At 31.8% G+C, this 22,075-nt stretch overlaps 1 protein-coding gene across 3 annotated transcripts in view; it reads right to left on the reverse strand.

Moving 5' to 3' along the window:
- Positions 1-418: 418 nt before the first annotated feature.
- The window catches only part of epsilonCOP (coatomer subunit epsilon), a 70,095-nt gene continuing 48,438 nt past the window's right edge, over positions 419-22,075 (reverse strand). For all 3 annotated transcript variants that reach the window (XM_085815190.1, XM_085815191.1, XM_085815189.1), the window contains 3 exons: positions 14,429-14,497; positions 2,775-2,849; positions 419-629 (listed from right to left, as the gene is read on the reverse strand). In XM_085815190.1, the coding sequence (XP_085671316.1) occupies positions 585-629; positions 2,775-2,849; positions 14,429-14,497 (189 nt within the window). In that variant the 3' untranslated portion in view covers positions 419-584. The remainder of the gene's footprint in view (positions 630-2,774; positions 2,850-14,428; positions 14,498-22,075) is intronic.

The following is a 22,075-nucleotide window of genomic DNA, read 5'->3' on the forward strand; positions in this document are numbered from 1 at the left end:
GTTACTTAAGAAGCCCTTACAAACTGCAGCTGTTGCACGCTATCAAACCGACGGAGGATAGATCCAAACGATTTGCGTTTGCTACAGATATGCTGCAAGAAATTGCATAACATATTTCTGCAGAAGATTGTGTTTAGCGATGAGGCAACATTCCATGTTAGTGGACAAATTCATCGCCATAACATCAGAATATGGGTTGCCGAAAATCCTCATGCCTACGTAGAGTACAAACGTAACAGCCCTAAAGTGAACATGTGGTGTGGCCTGATGCATTACAAAGTGATAGGACCAGTTTTCTTTGCGGAATAGACTACGATGTCATCCTGACAAGCACGATAACAAGGATAATATTTTTCTTTTTTTTTTAATACTAAAAGAGTTTTAAATATTAAGGTATGTATAAAAATTGCTCACATCAGACATATTAAAAATTTGTATTTGCATAAAAAATAATAAATACAATACGTATGATGTTGAAATGCAGAAAACAATCAATTATTGTACTGTATTTTAAATCAATTTTTATATATATAATGGAAACTGAAAAACAAAAATATGCTGGAAAGGAAGGCAATTTTAACACATTAGGCAGGAGCATATAACTTCACTAGACGGTCAAACTCTTGCTCCTGTAAAAAAGAGAAAAAACACCTTTTTACTCTTATATTTTATACTTTTATTTTACTATCTACTTTAATAGGTTATGCATTTAAAAAAAAGGTTTTTATAAAGGAAATCACTTATAAAAAAACTTGCACAAGCTCGTATTCACTGCCCATGAACCTTGTAAGAGGTTAGACATTATTACTAAATGGTACCTTTATCTTCCTTGGTCAGAATACTTAACTTTAGTAGTGATGACAATATATTGGGTTTTAATGAACGTTTCCCACAACCACAAATATCGTTTGCACAAACAGTTCGTGTTGGCATGTTTAATCCTATTTTGTCAAATGAGTTTTGACATTTGAGATAAAGAAACTTGCTTGAGAACAATGGTTTGTGACATTTGTAAAACAATATTGTTATCATTAAGTAAAAGTGTCTGAAATGGAACTATTACACTACCAAAATAAAACCATCATTTACTTCCAGTTCTGTTGCAAAAATACAGCTACAGAATGTCACCAAATCACGTATACAGCTTTAGGTACTGATGCTGCATCACATGACACTGTGAAGGTTTGGTAGCAAAAGTTCAAAAACAAGACTATGACATTCAAGAAGTAGAGCACTCTGGCTGGCCTGTGAAAGAAGACCAGTATGCAACCACTCAAGAGCTTGCTAAAGAGTTAGACATTAGTGCCATATCTATCAGTCGCATTGTGCATCGCAAAAACTTGATGTGCAAGTTTAATCATGAGCTGACTGAAGCAAATAAGGAGAGGTGTTCAGGCCTGCTTGAATATCAATGCAAGGACAAAATTTGGGATGGGATCGTCACTTGTGATTAAAAGGATTTACTTCAACAACACAAACTGAAAAGGGGATTGATCAGCATTGGTGAGCCCATCAGTAGCATCACAAAGTGCAATTGGATTTACTTCAACAACACAAACTGAAAAGGGGGTTGATCAGCATTGGTGAGCCCATCAGTAGCATCACAAAGTGCAATTTGACTAACAAAAAGATTATGCTTTTTATCTGGTAGGATTGCCGTGGTATTATCCACAAAGAGTATGTGGAAAAGGTAAAGCCCTTGACAGTAAGGAGAGGTGTTCAGGCCTGCTCGAATATCAATGCAAGGACAAAATTCAGAATGGGATCGTCACTTGTGATTAAAAGGATTTACTTCAACAACACAAACTGAAAAGGGGGTTGATCAGCATTGGTGAGCCCATCAGTAGCATCACAAAGTGCAATTGGATTTACTTCAACAACACAAACTGAAAAGGGGGTTGATCAGCATTGGTGAGCCCATCAGTAGCATCACAAAGTGCAATTTGACTAACAAAAAGATTATGCTTTTTATCTGGTAGGATTGCCGTGGTATTATCCACAAAGAGTATGTGGAAAAGGTAAAACCCTTGACAATAAGGAGAGGTGTTCAGGCCTGCTCGAATATCAATGCAAGGACAAAATTCAGGATGGGATCGTCACTTGTGATTAAAAGGATTTACTTCAACAACACAAACTGAAAAGGGGGTTGATCAGCATTGGTGAGCCCATCAGTAGCATCACAAAGTGCAATTTGACTAACAAAAGATTATGCTTTTTATCTGGTAGGATTGCCGTGGTATTATCCACAAAGAGTATGTGGAAAAAGGTAAAGCCATTGACAGTAAGGTGTACAGTGAAACGCTAGTGCATGTCGATGCTGCTATCAAGGATCTTTTGCCACACTCACCATACAGACTCGACATCTCTCCTTCAGACTTCAACCTTTTGCCACATCTGCACCCACATCTTGCTGTCACTATTTTCCACTCAGCACAGGACGAAACTGATCTGCTTTTGGATGCTAAGCCACCAAGTTTCTGAGTCGAAAGCTTTGAAAACTACCAAAAGGTTGGCAGAAAATCATCTGGGTAGTTATTACTACCCGCATTAAAGATGCAGCTTTTATTTATTTTTTTTTTTTTTCCTAACTTTATTAAGAGCGTTTTTTGGTGCAAAAACTTTCGTTACAACCAGATATTAATAAGATGGTAAGAATAATAAGATGATAAATTAATAAGATGGTAAAAACATTAGATCAAACATTCTGATCCATAATCTTAAAATTTTTTCTTATTATTATAAATATTGCATGCAACTGCTAAAATAATACATACTTTAATTTTGTATTCTTTCACAAAAGGATGTTCAGTGTGAGAGTCTTTAAGCTGATTTAAATATCTTACACTGACCTAAAGAAAAGGCAAAATATCACATTCTTAAAGCTTAAACTTTTCTATAACAAATACATATTAACATAAAATACAGGATTATTTTGCTTTAATTTTTTTTCATTTAAAAAAGAAGGAAAATATAAAACAATGTGAACAATGGAAAATATTTTAAACAGGTATTGAAAATGCATGTTTAGTTATTACTTAACACTACACATGTTCCATGTTATGAGCTATGTTCACAGGCATCTTAACATTCAGCAAAAATTTTGCAAATATCAGCATAATGTTCCTGAATTTAATTAATTCCTGTTACTTTAGAATACGGACTTCAAGACCATTGCTTCCAACATAACAACTGCTGCAGAAAAAGGTTGAATTCTCTCTCCCTCTCTGCATTCATGAAAAAAGTTATGATTGTAAAAGAGGGAAAGATCATTATAACATATAAGTGCCTATTTTAAAGTAGTCGACTACAAAATCAAAATGAAAATGAGGGGGGGGGGACATTGCTATTTCAGTTAGTAACTTTTTTGGGTTAAAAATGAGTTAACATAGATGGACCTACTAACTTTTGTGGTAATCTGATATAACTGTTTTATCTTTACGTTGGGTGGAAAATGTTTGGCAATCATTTCTAAAATAGCTTCAAAGAGTTTTTCAGCCAGAACTACTTTTTTTGAAGACCATATGAACTCTGCTAAGTATAGAGTATGCTGTACTCACATGTCCGCCATTTTAAAAAACCTCATACACACTCAATATTTTGCACATGAATCCACAAAATTGAATTTGTGGTTCACTTTGAAAAGCTTCAAACTGGATTTTTTTTTTTTTTTTTTATTTTTTTATTCTGTTTTATAGGTGGCCCAGGAGTCAGAATAAATGGTCATTTCTATTTAATATTTTCTTTGACTGCATCTAATGTGGGTTTTCAGTTGGCCACTGTAACAAGAAAAGTTTCTTCAATTTCCCAGCAAATACCACAAAAAATTCACCGAGGTGCCAGAGCGAAGCCAATATTACTTTTTTTTTTTTTTTTTCCCTTTCTGAGAAATGGCTTTCATCACTTCCCCACTCAATGACTTTACATCTCATAGAAGAATATTTCTCTCAAATAATTGTTATCTCTACATATAATAAAAGAAAGAGTCTGTCTGTGTGTCAGTGTGTGTCTTTCATTCGCACTGTGCGTAAGCTAATAGACCCATGGCTACGAAATTTGGTACATAGGTGCATCTAGACAAGAGCCAGTGCACCTCATAGCGATTTTTCGAAATTTGAATCCGAATTTTTTTATTTTATGTTTTGTGACGAAATCGCGTCATTTTGAGACATAATGGGCTATAGAAAGGCGAGATTTTACTGTACACACTCCATTTTCACATTGTCATGAAACATAGGCACTTAGCTGTTTTATGAACTTAAAATAAATTTTGTGTTTCAATAAACCAATTAAATACGAATTTATTTAACAAAGTGAACTTATGACCTTTTGAACGGGATTTTTTCTAAAAAAGTTTATTTTTAAAAATGTATAGTTTATTTTTCTTTGATTTTTGGACACGTTATCCTTGTGACTGCTTTTACAAAAAGAATTTTGGAAAAATGATAATATTTTGTATTTTTAAATAATTTTTTAAATGAAGCTTCCGATTACACTTCTTACATCTTTAACCCCTTCGTGCCGACTGTCACGTCTACGTGCCAGCAACCAACACACTCACTTCCCGGCCGACACGCAGGTGTGCCAGAGCGTTTTCCCGGTCAGCCCCGACTGCCACGTATTTGTGCCAGTGTCCTGGAACGTTATAAAAACTATCATTTCTGCCACAAGATGGCACTGTATGTCCATATGGTTTCAGATACATGCACATTAGACCTTCTACTCGAAATGAGAGAAGCATGACTCACATACATGTGTTTTTAATTATATAAACAAAAGGGGAAATAAATGTTTCCGAATGGCATGATTTATGATGTCTCTTTAAATTCGCACGTGGTAGTTGTTTATTGTAAGTAGAGAAGTTTTGTTTTCGCTAGTTGTTTATTGTAAGTAGAGAAGTTTTATTTTCGCTAAAGCGCTGGGTATTTCGGTTTAAATTAGATCCTCTTAGACGTGAATTCTTTCTGTTTTTAATAGAAACAGACCGAATAAATATTTTTTAATAGAAAATTTGTTAGATGTGAATTCTTTCTGTTTTAGAAAATAATTAGATCTTGTTAGATGTGATTTCTTTCTGTTTTTACCGTTGCAATCACACCAAGATCAGCAGAATCATTAAATCCACTCAGATTAACTGAAAGACATTTTCCAAAACTTTGTTCAGAAGAGACTGATAAGAAAATGAGACGACGATGCTTCGTCTGTTTACATTCCCGGAAAAATCCTCCAAAACGGCAAATGAGTTATTACGAGTGCAAGGAATGTAACGTAGGACTGTGTGTAGATCCCTGTTTTCAAATTTTTCATACGAAAAGAGAATTTTAAGTAAATTTTTTTGATAAAGTTGTTCTGCAGAGTAAAAATTCTGCGCAGAATTTTTTTTTAGTTTCTTTCATGTTATTTTTTGCTTATTTTACTGTTTGTAAGATATTGTAAAGTTTTGCATGATTTTTTTTTCCTTCAACAGAAAGTTGGTTAATTTTTTTATTAGGATAATTAATATTTGTATGAAGGGATATAGCTTATTTAATTGTAATTTTTTTTCTTTTGAAAATATAAGATAAAATGTCATTAAATTATACTTTGCTTTTCAGAAATTTTTGTTTTTTGTATTATGTTATTTATTGCTTATTTCACTGTTTTTAAGATATTGAAAAGTTCTGAGTGATTTTTTTAGGAAACAAAGTTCTTAACCTCCTTTATACAATTTGAGTTCTTAATACTTTGCAAAGGGAAATTGGTTAATTTATTTATTAGGATAATTAATATTTGTATTAAGGAATATTGCTTATTTCATTGTAATTTTGTTATACGTAAATAACTTTTTTTATGAAGTTGTTCTGCAGAGTAAAATTCTATGCAGTTTTTAAATTTAACGTTTGGTGTTCCCTTCAGCCATTTTTTCGGTACATTTAAAAGCCAGACAAAGGCTGGCAGCAAAGCTGCTAGTAGTCTATAAAAGTAATAGTAATATTGAATTCTTCCAAACAAAATTTTATTGAAGTCATTTCCTTAGACCAGCAGTAGATGAACCTGATGGGAGTACCAAATGACAATCTACTTGCTGCAAACCAGTTGCTGACTCACATTCCTACCAATTTTATGCCATACACTCATTGATGAACTAAAAAAAAAAAAACGTCATTTTTTGCAAATTAGAACAGTGATAGTTACATGGCAATATAGTACACTCTTGTAAGAAGCTAATAACATCACCTGCGTTGTTTGGTAGATCCCATAGACCCACACCTACAATTAAACTATAAACTCGGGGAGGGGTAAGGAAACCCTGTTTTCAAAGCTGCAGCTTACAGGCATTCTTAAAACTGTGATGTCATATGGTTGCAACAGCAATTAATTTGTGTTGTGGTGCCAAAGTTAGCAACTATTCACTCTTTCTTAAAGAATTCTGGCTTTTCTTCCATTGACACGCAAGTACTTAAATTAGCTTATCTAGAGTGAATAATTCAGGAAAAAATAAAATGAAGGGCAAAACTACAGGTTTTACAGACTACTACTTGTTCTCAAACTATAATTTGTAAAAAATACAGGTTTTTAACGCTGATTACTGATAAAAGGAAATTTATTTGATGCAAAGTAACTTAGGTGGCAATGTGAATACAATTTGCAAATTTCATAAAGTTGCTTATTTCAATCTGACTGTAATCACTACAGTAATGAAAATGTAATCCAGCCATTGTAAATGAGATCCAGCTTTTTAATCTCCTACTTTCATTCTTACTATCTGTCAGCCCTTTTCAATGTTCCTGTTTCACAAAATACTATTGTTTTAGTGATATGTAATTTGATGCAAATTCCATAAAGTTGCTTATTTCAATCTGACTGTAATCACTACAGTAATGAAAATGTAATCCAGCCATTGTAAATGAGATCCAGCTTTTTAATCTCCTACTTTCATGCTTACTATCTGTCAGCCCTTTTCAATGTTCTTGTTTCACAAAATACTATTGTTTTAGTGATATGTAATTTGATTACATGGGAATTCAAGCATTCTTGATGTTTTAGAAAATTTTAGTTTCTTACAAGAATGTAATTTATTTCTTACAGGAGTGTACTATATTGCCAAGTAGCTATCACTGTTCTAATTTGCAAAAAATGACTTCTTTTTTTTTTTTTTTTTTTTTTTTTTTTTTTTTTTTTTAAAGTTTATCAATGAGTGTATGGTGATTTTGAAATAAGCTGATAGCTTAGATTTTTATTATTTAATCTTTACAGACCTATAAAGAAAATGATAAATAGCAACTTATCATAGGGTGGAACCCATCTAAACTAATAGAACAGGACAGAGCATGTGAAATATGCATCTAGCCAATACACCAAGATCCAAACTCAGATTAGATTCACTTAATTCTTGATATATATTAATCACGGAAGTTAATGTTTTTATCAAATTTGGCTCATCTTTCTCAAACATTACAATTTTAGGTACTTGTCAGATTTAAGCAATTAAGGAAAATATGTCACAAAATTTAGGCATTTATACCTCCTCTCCTCCCCCCCCCAAAAAAGGCACATTTTATACAATGAAATTTTCTTTAAAAATGCTTAAAAGAAAACTTAATTTAGTGATGGTGCAGAATAGGCTACTTTAAAACACCTCTTGAAAACCATTTGTTGCTAATATGAGTGATTATAACTCAAGACAACATTCATTATCTGAGGCATTTTTTGCTCAAATAATATGTTTGTAACAAGAGGCAATTGTTATCTGAAGCTTCACTGTATTGTAAAAAAAAAAAAAATGCCAAATAATTATGTACACTGCGGCAAAAAAAAAAAAAAAAAAAAAAGAGGGGACGGTTCTATATCTCCCGTTCTATTCGGCCGATTGACGAAATTCAACTTGCGTTTTTCATGTTTCAAAAGCACGACTTACGATATGTATTAGATTTATATATAGCATTGGTCCAATATAGGTAATTTGACACAAAATCGGACTTTTTCCGAAATGACATGCCAATTTTTTTCCATATTTTGAGTCTACGATTCGAATTATGCCAAACTGTGAAGTTTTTATAAAATTTGCACGAGTAGTTTTTAAAATATCAGCTCTCAAAATTTTAGCTCCTCGATGATAATTGAATTTGATATATATTTATTAATATTATTTTTTATTAAACTTACTTGATTCCTTCTTCCAGAATTCGAAATTTAGGTTCATTCCAAACAAAATTTACCCATTTTTTTACAGTTTATTTTTAAAATTTGTATTTTTAAATAATTTTTATAAATTTTTTGAAAACAATTTTTACCATCATCTGAAAGTAGATGTATTTATTTCTAAGCATACCCAAAAAAATAAGTTTTTTATTCAAAATTTCTTAAGATATATGTGAATATTGGTGCATTTTGAAATTTAGCATGTTTGTTACAAGTGATAATAATGCCAAATATGGTTTATGCACTTTGCTAAAATTATTTGAAATAATGAACAATGACTTTTTTCCCACTCAATTACAGTTAAAAAAAAGGAAAGGAAAAAACGTTGCCATAAGTTAAGAAGTTTGCGTAGTGAATTATTCTTGGTGCAACTGAAAAAAAAATACGCAGAGATAAATTTTTACATTTCTCCATAAATTTAGCACAATTTTACAAAATTTAATATTTATGCATTATTTGAGACTCGGAAGCGAAATATGGAAAAAATTGGCATGTCATTTCAGAAAAAGTCCGATTTTGTGCCAAAATACCTACATTAGAACAGTGCCAAAATACCTACATTAGAACAGTGCCAAAATACCTACATTAGAACAGTGCCAAAATACCTACATTAGTGCCAAAATACCTACATTTATGCCAAAATACCTACATTAGAATTTTATTTTAAAGTCAATCTTCTGCATCCGCAGTTTGACAATATTCATTTCTCAAGAATCATCAGAGATTGTAAAGATTACTTCCCTGCAGTTGACAATACTAATGATTGCATTTAAATATCAAAGGACCTTAAGCAACTTGCTCACTAACCACGACGAAATAAATGAAACTGCAGAATGACATTGTAAGACACCAATTTACAGCAATTACGTAGATTCTCATCACCAGCACATAATTACTGGCAACCTGAATATCATACAAAACCATCAACTAAAAACAGTAATGAGTTATAGTACAAAATTTAGACCAGTCAGAAACTTGACTACAAATTACTGTTACAAGACTTTCGAAAACAACATCAACGAATTTATAGTTAAAGCAAGCTATCAACTGAATTTACCCATAGATACCTTCTTAAAATGGAAAGCTAAAATTCTTCAACGCATATCCACCGAAATCAGTCACTTCAAATTTAAAAGTACACTGAATTGGTCGCAACTTACATCAGATATTAATAAATTAAAACAGCTTTTTACTATTACAAAAATAGATAAAACAACTAATAACTTTAGCATTATATGAAAACAATTCTACGCTGAAATTATTCATAAAGAACTTCTCAACGCAACTACTTATCAATTAGCCAACCTTACAGAAACATCTATAATAAACAGGATTAAAACTTTTCATAAGAAACTCAATATTACTTTCAATGCAAACTACAACAGATTTACTAATCTTTATGAGATTCCCAAATTCCATAAAACACCATTAAAATTTAGATTTATAGCTAATGGAACTAATAATTACAAGAAAAATGTAGACTATAATTTTTCAATTCAACTTAATAAAATCTGTAAATTTATTTTCAATGATTGTAACACTAATCATAACTATTACTGGATCATTCATAATAACACTCCTGTCATTAATACCATTCAAACCATTAACATCCAAAACATTAACTGCTATGATTTTGAAAACTTATATACCTCACTTCCTCTAGAAGAAATCTATACCAGTCTACTTGATCTACCTAAACTTTTCCCTAATATACTCAATATCATGACTCTTGACAAATGGAAAACCTACCTAAAATGCACACTTTTTCATAACTACATCAAGTTTCAAAATCAACTTTTTAAACAAGTCAGAGGATTGCCAATGGGCTTACATTCTAGCACCTCGATCTGTAATATCTTTTTATTTGTCAAAGAATTTAACTTCCAAAAAAATCTACAACCACAAGAGTTAAATTACTACAAACGCACCTACAGATATATTGATGACCTTATTACAATTAATAATTTTAATAAAATTGAACACTCCGAGATTTATCCAAATTGTCTTACACTTAATAAAACTAATAATTCACAAAATAGCATAGACTTTCTAGATCTTCAAATCATTAACTACAAAAAAATTTTACTTTTTGACAAAACAAGAAACTTCAATTTCAATACTAACAAATTAATAAATTGGAACTCCAACATATCCAAAAAAGTAATTAACAATACTATAATTAATCAAATACAACGAATTAAAACTATATGCACAGATACAATAGATTTACAACGCGAAATTTTGATCTACATTTGAAAAATGTAGACTATTATTTTTCAATTCAACTTAAAAAAAATCTGTAAATTTATTTTCAACGATTGTAACACTAATCATAACTATTGCTGTATCATCCATAATAACACTCCTGTCATTAATGCCATTCAAACAATTAACATACAAAACATTAACTGCTATGACTTTGAAAACTTATATACCTCACTTCCTCTACAAGAAATCTATGCTAGTCTACTAGATCTGCTTAAACTCTTCCCTGATATGATAACGATTATGAGTCTTAACAAATGGAAAACCTACCTAAAATGCACACTGTTTCATAACTACATCAAATTTCAAAATCAACTTTTTTTTAAACAAGTCAGAGGACTACCAATAGGCTCTCATTCCAGTACCTCGCTCTGTAATATCTTTTTATTTATCAAAGAATTTAACTTCCAAAAAAATCTACAACCACAAGAATTAAATGACTACAAGCACACTTACAGATATATTGATGACCTTATTACAATTAATAATTTTAATAAAATTGAACACTCCGAGATTTATCCAAATTGTCTTACACTTAATAAAACTAATAATTCACAAAATAGCATAGACTATCTAGATCTTCAAATCATTAACTACAAAAAAATTTTACTTTTTGACAAAACAAGAAACTTCAATTTCAATACTAACAAATTAATAAGTTGGAATTCCAACATATCCAAAAAAGTAATTAACAATACAATAATAAATCAAATACAACGAATTAAAAATATCTGCACAGATACGATAGATCTACAACGCGAAATTTTGCTCCTTATTAAAATTCTCAAAAATAATCTAATTCCCATTCAATTTATCAACCATTGCCTTAAAAGAGCAGGCGGTAAATACTCACTCTAAATCATTTAACTGATAGGGATATGATAATTTGTTCCTAAACCTGAGAAGGTGGTATAAGTTGGATGACTGTCAGTTGGAAGATTTGTATATAGTGTAATTACTCAATTGTATATATTGTAAAAAGCTAATTGTCTTCAGACATATACTGTTACTATACTGTTACTAAAAAAATGGGCCTATTTCATGCCTTTAGTCCGTCTATCAACTCTTGGACAGTGAAAATTCTTAATCATTGCGACACGACAATTAGCCAGAAATTAATTAATTTCCATTCACTAGTATTTTCAAAAAAATCTTAACAGACAGTCTCTCTCAGATAAGAACTCCACAAAATACATCCCTCAATTCCAAGTCCCACCCACTACCATAAATTACTTCACCCAAGTCTTACCGACTGATATTATTCAAAGCCCCTACTGCCGCTAAGAATTTTCGGACACTCTACACTTCTGAGTCAGACACGAAGAGAACACTTTGCCAACTCCCCCACTAGAAAGAATGTAAGTTACTTAATACCATTTCTGGCCTTTATATCTTCATGTACATTCACTGATCTTATTTATATTATTTTCTATATTATTTTTATATTATTTTTATATTGTCTTTGATTTGTTTTTACAAAGTTTGCATTATTTATCTTATTTTGTAATCTTCTATGTTTATTTCAACTTTACTTTGAATTCAATTTCATAATGACAATTTCCAATGTTTAATTTCTACAAATAATATAGTACTCAAATACATAAACATGAAAGTGTCGAGGACGGTTACTCGAGTTAAATAGGATTTCTCTACAGTAATTGATTTTTACTCCAAATTGAATTGACTAAAATGCTTCATAAGAATAAGTTCTTTGAGTATCAGCATTGGTTCATAATTCCTTCTATTCGCGGAAATATTTGGCCTGACTAGAATTGCCGGTTTGGCTTTAACTTATAACTCGAGTAAAGACGAAACACTTTCGTATTTACGTATTTTTATCAATTATTGTTCATTGAACGGGAGTTGGTTTGTTCCCCTCGAAAAGTCAACTAATTTCCGATCAATGACAATGATTACATGTTTTAATTTTTCCTTTTTACAATTGAAATTTTATTCTTCATGATGATTTAACTCCAGTCCCTGTTAAAACATTATTAACATTTTACTTTCAAATTACTTCAAAACATCTTTCAAAATATAACTTACCAGTATGGATTCACACTTTTAAAATAATTCTACTTTAATTAAACTTAGGAGATAATATAATCAATTAATCAATACTGTTTAGGAAATACATTAGAACAGTGCTAGGAAATACATTAGAACAGTGAACATAAATCTAACATATATCCTAAGTCGTGCTTTCAAGACATGAAAAACACAATTTGAATTTCGTCAATCGGTCAAGTAGAACAGAAGATATGGAACTTCCCCCCCCTTTTTTTGCGCAGTGTACATTATGATTCACATAATTTCTTACCTAAGTTTTTGAGTAACTGTAGTAGAATTCCAGTGATCCATGACGACTGAATCTGTTAATATCCGTAATCTGCACTCTGTTATCAGAGTAAATGAACAAAATTTCAAACTTTACAGGATTTGTTTCTTCTATATAATGAAAATAAAACTTTTTTGATAAAAATGCCATAGTTTGATGAAAGCAAATTTAATATTGAAATTGTGTGCCCAAAACAGCATTTTTTTAATAAATGAGGATCATTAATCTCAGCCAGTTTTTTTGCTTTAGGTAAATCTCCACTCACAGTACATTTTACATGATCTTTTAATATTAATTTTGAACCCATGAGGAAAATTAATTTTAAATTTAGGTGGCATTTGTCAATAATTTATTCATGTAAACCTCTTTAGTCACTATATTTAAGCTAATATGCACTTCATTGTTGTTGTTGTTTACATTCCATGCAATAAGCAAGTACCATCATTGGATAATAGGAAGAGATTCTTGAAATTAGCCTTGTAAAGATTTTTCTAGCACTAAAAATTGAAAACATGGTAAACAAAAGTATACTATAGGAACACAAATATATTCTTTAGAATCTCGGTTCTAGATTTTTTTAAGCATTTTTAATCCAATTACACATACTTAGAACATAATGACAAAATCAACAAATAAATTTCAATTTAGAGAAATGCTTAATGTTAAGGATTTTGCAAACAGCATATTTTTTTATCTCATTTAAAGGTACAAAAATTATTTTGAAAGCAATTCTGTTAGCGGAATTTTTTTTTTCGTAAAATTCAATGCATTTTTGAAAGTCTTCAAAAAAATTTTAGCCCTTCACATTTCCTCTTTTCTCCTTCCCCTTCCTTTTGGGGATTCATTATTATATCTTTATATTTAATAAATGTTGATTAAAATTTTAGCCCTTCACATTTCCTCTTTTCTCCTCCCCCCTCCTTTTGGGAATTCCTTATTATATCTTTATATTTAATAAATGTTGATTAAATAATTTTGTTATGAGTATGTTTTATTAGATATTCATGAGTAAACAATCTATATTTATGCAGAAATTAAAAAATAAATGCACACAAAACTCAAAGTCTATCTATTTATCCTGTAAAATCCGCTACTGAACACCACTCTTAGTCCTGAGGAGTGTGGATTTTTTTTAATTCTACCACATATTCTTTCAAGGCATGAGCACAAAAAAACACACTGCAAAACACTTCCCCCCTGCCTTAAGATCATACACAGTTGAGTGTATCAAAAGGAATGTGTGAACCAGAAAAATAAGTGAAATATTAGTGTTAGAATATTAGTATTCAAATAACAGAAATTTATTCTTTTGATAATGAAAAATATTTATTTATATATATATACATCTGATATATAAATTTCAAAATTTCAAAATAAAATAAAACCAACGATTCAACTTATGGGCTGTAACACTTCACTTTTAAATAAAATGGTACATGGACCTGCTAAAGAAGATCCTACCTATAAATGTTAAGGTGCACAGATATTATACATTATGGAATGTAAATCAGCAACCTCATATTTTGATATGATGTGACTTTATTTGCATAATAAATACAATAAGATCTGCATTAAAGGATTACAAAATATAAATAAATATAATGAATATTTAAAATATAATTAAAATTAAACAAATAAAAAATATACCTCTGTTGTCTTCCCAAGATGCTGAGACAAAACAACCATATTTATTAGAGTTTCTGGACAATTTGGATCCTAAATTAAAAACAATCCATAATATTAAAACTAGATTTTGTATGAATTTCACAATCAAACACAAGGAATCAATATCCTCCCAAAACATAAATTACTTCAACTAAAGAACATGCATTTTTAAATATAAAATTCTTGAATATATGGTGGAAGTCCTCACTGCAGTGATTGCAACATTCATCTCTGCTGTGCAATATGCATATGTGCTCATCACAGTGCAGGGATAAAAGCTTGATCTTTTCCGCAGGTGGACTTGCGTGTTAATGTTTAAATATTTTAGCTTTTTGTGAGATGTGATTTCCTTTTAGTGAATGTTAAGTAAAGTTAGTTTTAACTGTTGCCTAAAGTTTTGTTATAGGCCTTTCTGTTGAGCTTCTGATGGAGTCTAATTGCGATAAAACAGCACAATATTTGATGACTGATGTACGAACTGCACCACACGTTGCAACTACACTTGCCTTGAAGACTGGTTGTGATTTCACCCATGATTTTGTATGGAAGACGCTTCTCCAAAATCTTGTGGTTCAGAACTTATCGAATGAAATATGGTGCAGTTTTAGGTGCTGCTGGAGAAAATTTTAAAGCAACCTGGATGGATTTTTGATTTCATGATGATATTATGTGCAGTACAAAAGATTCTTAAGAATATTTTGGTGACGATTTTCATCAATTTGTATGTCAGTGCTGAAACTGTATTACCTTTAAAATTATCAGTTTTTTTTTTTTTTTTTTTTTTTTTTTTTTTTTTTTTTTTTTTAAATGCAGGTAGGATTAAATTATTTTTTCATGAAGTGTTTTGCAAAAAAAAAAAAATTACTGATAGTTTTATTGAATTTTTAATGATTTCTAGAATATCTTTAAAGTGTATACTTTTATTGTGAATATTTAATAAATGTATCCATAATATATATGTTACTCTACATTATTTATATAATATAAAGCGAATATTTTTATTGTGCGTTCTTGGCATTCACTGAAGACAGTTTTTCTTTATTGATAATGTGAACAGTACATTTTTACCAAGTGAATATTTTACATTTTGTTAAAATTCATGTATTTTTCTTCTCATGTGTATGCCAAACAGTTATAGATGCATGATAGGTCTTTTATCCTTTTCTACTATGCTTTAGTAGTGATATTTTTCTTGTGTTTGCAATTAGAATCACATATCCTTTCTAAATTTAATAGTCATGTAGTGTAATGAAAATTCTACTGATAATTTTCTAACTGGAAATAAAGCAGCTATGCAGGTATATCGCATGTTTCAGGAAAATCACTGCCTTTTTGGACAATAAGCCCTACATTATCATTTGTTAGAGTGGAATTGCAATTTTCCCTTTCCAATATAACTTTGGGTTTAAGAAAATTAACTGTGTTGTTCCTGCTGTTAACTCAGATATATTTAATTCTGTTAATAATATCCTTTTAAAACCTCTTGCTACTGGAAAACTTGATATTCTAAAACAAAGATTTTTGGGGGGGAGGGAAGGAAGCCCCCACACCTTCTGCAACACCTGTAAGTTTTTCGACGTGGTAATAAAACCTTTACCATAGCTACAAAAGGATGATATCACTGTGTCTATCGACAGAGTAAAGCCTCCGTATCTAGTCTCAGATGATGTATCTGAACCTCCTAGCTTAACTGATGTGGATAAGGTCTCATCACAGCAGCCAGCCTATCCAGTAAACGAACAGCACCTGAAAAAAGTGCTCAAATTACCAAAAGTGTTGCAAATTACCAAACTTGTTCAAGACGTCGTGTTCACTTTCCCAAATAATTCATGCAAGACTAATTTTTTCCTTCTCTTTTTCAGATTTTTAGTGCATTTTTTTTTCCAGGAAGGGAGATGGTGTGGGGCTACTTCCCCCACACCACACACACACATTTCTTCAGCAACTCGAGTTCTCCTCACGCATGCGAGATAAGAATCTCATCTCTACGTGACTGCAAAAAGAGAACTTTTGCCTTCTGTTTTTTTTACGAGTCTGTGCACATACTGTATTCATCACTGACATTTATGTTATCCTAATGCTAAGTATATATTTTGATTTATTAAAAGATTTTTTTCTTTTTTCCTAAATGGGTGTTTAGTTAATAAGACCCCAGACTGACTGCAATACATTCTGAAAGCAAAGTGCCAAATATTCACAATCTGTTGCAAGATCTTGAGCTTGGTGACCTGGTTATTGACTCATACATACACTTAGCAGGTGATATTGCAAGTGTACCCTTATTAAGATCTTACTGGCTTGGAAGGCTGCCCAATAATACACAATCTATTTTGGCTGCTCTCAGTGAAGATAATTTGAGTAAATTGGCTACGGTCGCTGGCAAAATCACTGAGCTCGCATCTCACTCCGTGTTAGTCGTGACTACTGGAGCCAAATGAATCTGCTACAACTCCTTTGGAACTTCAAATAATGTAACTGACAAAGAAAGTTGTTAAATTAACATCTGGCCTGAGACATAATTATCACAGTCCTAAATGCAATTTCAATCAGATACTAGCACATTAGGTCACGAGAACACATATAAATCACTATAAGGAGTAAAGAGATGACCTTAGTTGCTATCATGCAAATTTTAGCAAGCTTGCAAGGAATTGTCAAACCGCTTGCTATATAAGGTGGTGGTCTTCAGGTGAATTGTATACTTTTTGCCGACCCCCTATCAAAATTAAAATACTTAATTGATACTGGAATGGATCTGTCGATATTACCAAAGAAGTATGCTCAGCATCCTAGGCCTTCTGAGGATCTTTTCTGTTTTGATCGCCGCAAATGGAACTCAGATTCCCACATTTGGCACTAAATGTCTTACTTTGAATTTAAATTTACACTGTACCTTTATTTGGTTATTTGTTGTTACAGGTGTAAATCAACCAATTTTGGGTGCTGATTCCTAAGAAATATGGATAACTTGTTGGCATTGGTAGTAATTGCATTATGAATCCCGGGAATGGTTTGTCATCGCAAGGCAAACTGCATCAGTTTGTTTGATTTAGCATATACAGTACAAAGTCTGTAATCCGGACTCATCAGGACTTCGGCGATTCCGAATTAGGGGTTTTTCTGGATTATAGATCATCAATTTAAATCTGGTAAGATGGCATGCAGAAATTATACAATTAAAAATATGAAACCATAATTTATGAAATAAAGAGCAATTATGATCTAAAGGGTATCAAAATTTACAAAAAAAAAAAGCCTAATATTTTTTTGTTTACTTTATTAAATATTTCTTTCAATGTAAGTTGTTTAAGATGCTTCCACAAAATATTCAAAAAGTTCCTTTTTCTTTTTTCTTGTGTCATACAATGCAATATTCCTCGCATAATTTTCAGATGGATATGCCTTTATCCATTTTTTGCAGCAATTCCACTTTCTGATTGATGGACATCGAAACATGCTTTCGCTTTGTAGATCATTTGGCAGCTTCAGAATTGTACTCTTTTTGACATAATCGCTTATAATCGCTCATAATCGCTCGCTTTGACATAATCGCTAATAAAGTTCAAGCTTAATTTTTATAAAATTGCTCTAACAGTCTGCAAAAAATAATAAGCCGGATCCAATTAGAAGATTAAGGAACAGCGCAATCTGCAACACTGAAATGCCTTAGAATCAGTAAAGATAATTTTAGTCTATCTTATACCGTCTGTTATACATTAAACGCATTACGTGCATGCGTGAAACATAAAAAAAAAAGTTTGTGGCTTTGAGGTCCGGATTATAGATCATTCCGGATAATGGATGTTCAGATTATGGACTTTGTACTGTATATCTAAATTTGATAAATTACTAGCTGAGTATTCTTAGCTCATATTCCTTCCTATGTCACCAACAATAATCAAACATCAACAATTTTCCATTATACTGAAACTAAATGTCCCCCAATGTTTTCTATATCCCGTATACATGAGTATCTCATGTCACAGCGAATCATTTGGTCGCCCAACAGTGCTTGGGTCAGCCCTCTTCACATGGTCTGTAAGGTTAATGGTAACTAGCACCCTTGCAGTGACTTTTGCTTCTTGAATGATGTGACTATTCCCGACTAGTATCCCCTATTCTGCATATTCAGGACTGTACATAGATTTTCTTTCAGTTAAAATACTTTTTCAACATTTGATTTGGCTAGAATGCACCTTGAAATCTCTTTTAACCCCAGAGTATGAGCCTAAGACAGCTGTGACTATGCTATTCGGATTACTTGAATTCCTGAAAACCCTATATGGCTTGCAAAATGCAGGCCAAAGAGTTATTCATCAAGTATTTCCTTGCTTAGACTTTTCATGTTCCTTACTTTGATGATTTGCTTGTGGCTTCAGCAAATGAAGACAAGCATGACAGCCACCTCTGTTTGATTTTTGATAGATTGCAAAATTACAGGTTAAAATTAAGTCCTTCTTAATGTATTCTGGGAAAGTCATTGGTGTATTTTCTTGGCAGTTTAATTACCCCTTCAGGTGTGTGATCTCTTTCTGAAAAATCTGCAATAACGTCTAACTTCCCTAAACCTGTAATAATGTTTGAATGAAAAAGGTTTTTGTCAATGTTGAATTTTTATCAATGACTTTTACCTAAGGCTACTATTACCCAAGCTCCACTTCATTCTCCTCTAAAAGATTCTAAAAAGAATTATAAATATCCCATTCCTTGGACAGCGGAAACAATTGTGGACTTTGAGAAATATAAAAATGACCTAACAAATTCACTGCCACTTGGTTATCATATCCCTAGTTAGCAGTTGTCATTGACAGTCGATGCCTCAGATGTTGTTATTGAAGCCGATTTGCGCTCCCGACAGGATAATGGCCTTCAACCACTGGTTTTCTTTTTCTCCTCAAAACTGACTCTAGCTGAAACTAAGTACAGCATATACCATAAAGAATTACTCACTATCTGCAGCGCTGTAAAGGATTTTCAACATAATCTTGAGGGAAGAGGTTTTACAATATATACAGATCATCACACTCTACTATTTTTGTTCAGAAAAAAATCAGATTCTCTGTTACCCAGGCAAATTAGGCATATGAATTATATTGCCCAATTCAGAACTGACATATCTTTCTGGACCAGAAAATATTGTGGCAGATACATTGCCATGAATTACTACTATTAATAAACTAGTTAACTTGCTATTAATAAGCTGGTAATAACTTGCTATACAATAATATAAAAAGTTTAGCACAGATTGCTGAATTCGAAGATAATGATCCCAAAATGAATCATCTGTTGTCCATTGACAGTAGCTCATTAAAATTGCAAAAGATGCAATTGTCTCCTGGGCTAAATACAGGGTTGCCACTCAAACAGAAAAATGAAATTCTCTGACTTTTCCAGTTGTGTTTTAAGAAAATTCCAGTCCATCCGCGTAATTCACGTTGACTGTGCTAAGAGGTAAATTAATTATGGTATTACCTGAAAACACAAAAAACTTGCTAATTACATACGACTTATATATATAATTCCTCAAAGCATATGATTTTAACTATAATAGGAATTGTTTTCTCCACTGAAGATAGAGATTAGAATCTGCCTAATCTGGATTAAAAATGTCTTTTTTTGCAGACATTTTTAAAGCTAAACAAAAGAAGGAATTTTATTTAATGATATTTTTAAATAAATTAATGTATTTTATATTTATTCAGCAGCATACATAAGCAGACAATATGCGGATTAAAATTCGTGATGGTATGTCGTCATACTGCTAGAATCAATTTCACGCATGTTCGAGAGAAAATTTCCTGAAATTTGTAAGTATTATTTACTAACAATAAATAAATTTAGAGGGAAGAAGCAACATGATACAAATAACATAAAAATAAAGATAATTACTTAAAAATTGAACTAGAATAATACACGATATTTTAGCGAATATAGTTATATTTCATGGTTAGCCTAGATGACTGATTACTATTTTTTATTGCAAAATGACAAATAAAGCATTTATTAAAAAGGAAAAAAAAAAAAAAAGGTTTAAAAGATTTTGTGGTAAATCCTAGTATACGGTAAGGCATTGGCCCGATTTTGAAAACTGTCGCCAATACCAAAATGACCTGTTTACTGCTTATCATAATGTCGTCAATCCCGTGTGTACCATACATAGAAGTTAGAATAGAATACGAAGGTTTTTTTAACCCACGGGGTATAATGATACATGTTCTAACCAAAGTACTCTGTGTCATTATACTCCGTGTTCTAACCAAAGAACGCCTATGCAAGAAAGAAAGGTTCCACAGATGTAATGCTATTACGCCACTAGAAAGTGGAGGTAAAATGCCCCAAGGGATTTGCCGACAAAACCTGGCGTTCAGAATTTCCCTCTCAGCGATGTGTACAGGAAATTGAGGAACACATACTAATTCAGAAGTCAAACAAAAAAAATCAGCGTTATATTTTCAAATTTTCACAAGACTAGTTTCTATGGTTTTACTGAACCGCCATCCTCAGCTGCAAAAGCGCAAATGAACGTGATAGGATATAATGATCAGATAAGATAAGAAAGCCTGGACAGAAAATAAGCTAGTGGCGCCATCTGTTGATGAAACCAAAACTAAAGCATAATTCCTTTAAAGGCCGAAGGCAAAGATGGATTGGAATTAGGATCGTTAACCAGAACAGAAAGATGAAAGATTTTTTTGACTGTGAAATGCCTCTAGAAAATCCAGTTCTCCAATAGAAGATGTTTTTTTGAATAATTTTGGCAGCAGAAAAATTGTGTGATTTTTACAATAAAGCCGAACACTTGGCTTTTAACTTAAGATATAAAGAGCTAAAACTAATCTAAACTAAAGGGATAGCCGAAGCTATCAAGATTCTAACCGAGTTGGCCCCTTAACTCTAGTTGATTACAAAGCTATCCAGGGCCTGAGTACGGCCGAGTGTAATAACAACTTTGAGAGAGAGTAGCCAAAAAGGCAGACGTGCGCAAATCAGAAACTCTGATCCTCTCTCACTCAGCAAGTAGAACTTCGCGGTTAAATACTGCTCTTCCTCATTAAGTATTCAGACATGATTCTAAAACTACGTTCTGGCCGGAAGTTGTAAGTTGAAGTTAAAGATTTGATAGGAAAGAAGTTTAACTCAAAATTAAAACTGTTAATAAAATCAAAATAACCTTACAATGTTTCAGCATTTAGCCTCTTGTGAAATGCAATTGCCTTTTTTCACATATTAAATAAAGTTGGCTTTAGCCGTTTGCTGAATTTTTTCGTGATTCTTGGGTCTTTCTGATGGAGTCTAATGACAATAAAACATCAGCGTAAATGCAATTAAAATGAATAAACCTCTATTATGTAAGACAAGGCATCTAAAAATAAAAAATGTACATAGAAAACTTACTCAAATATAAAATAAAACTCAAAAACTCCTTTATTAGATCTCTTATTTTTAAAAAGTGCTATAGCAGGTTTGACCAGATTTAAATATCTGGTAACTACATTTAGGAGAGAAACAGATAATAAGGAAGAAATAAATTATGATAATAAAGTTCCCTCTATCTATCAAATAACGGTTTATTAACCATCATCTATAGCAGAAACTTCATGAAAACTCATCATGGAATTTTTTTGAAAG

The sequence above is a fragment of the Stegodyphus dumicola genome, chromosome 4, assembly GCF_044657685.1.
Source record: "Stegodyphus dumicola isolate Sdum_Otavi_A_Nest chromosome 4, ASM4465768v1".
NCBI classification, from domain to species: domain Eukaryota; kingdom Metazoa; phylum Arthropoda; class Arachnida; order Araneae; family Eresidae; genus Stegodyphus; species Stegodyphus dumicola.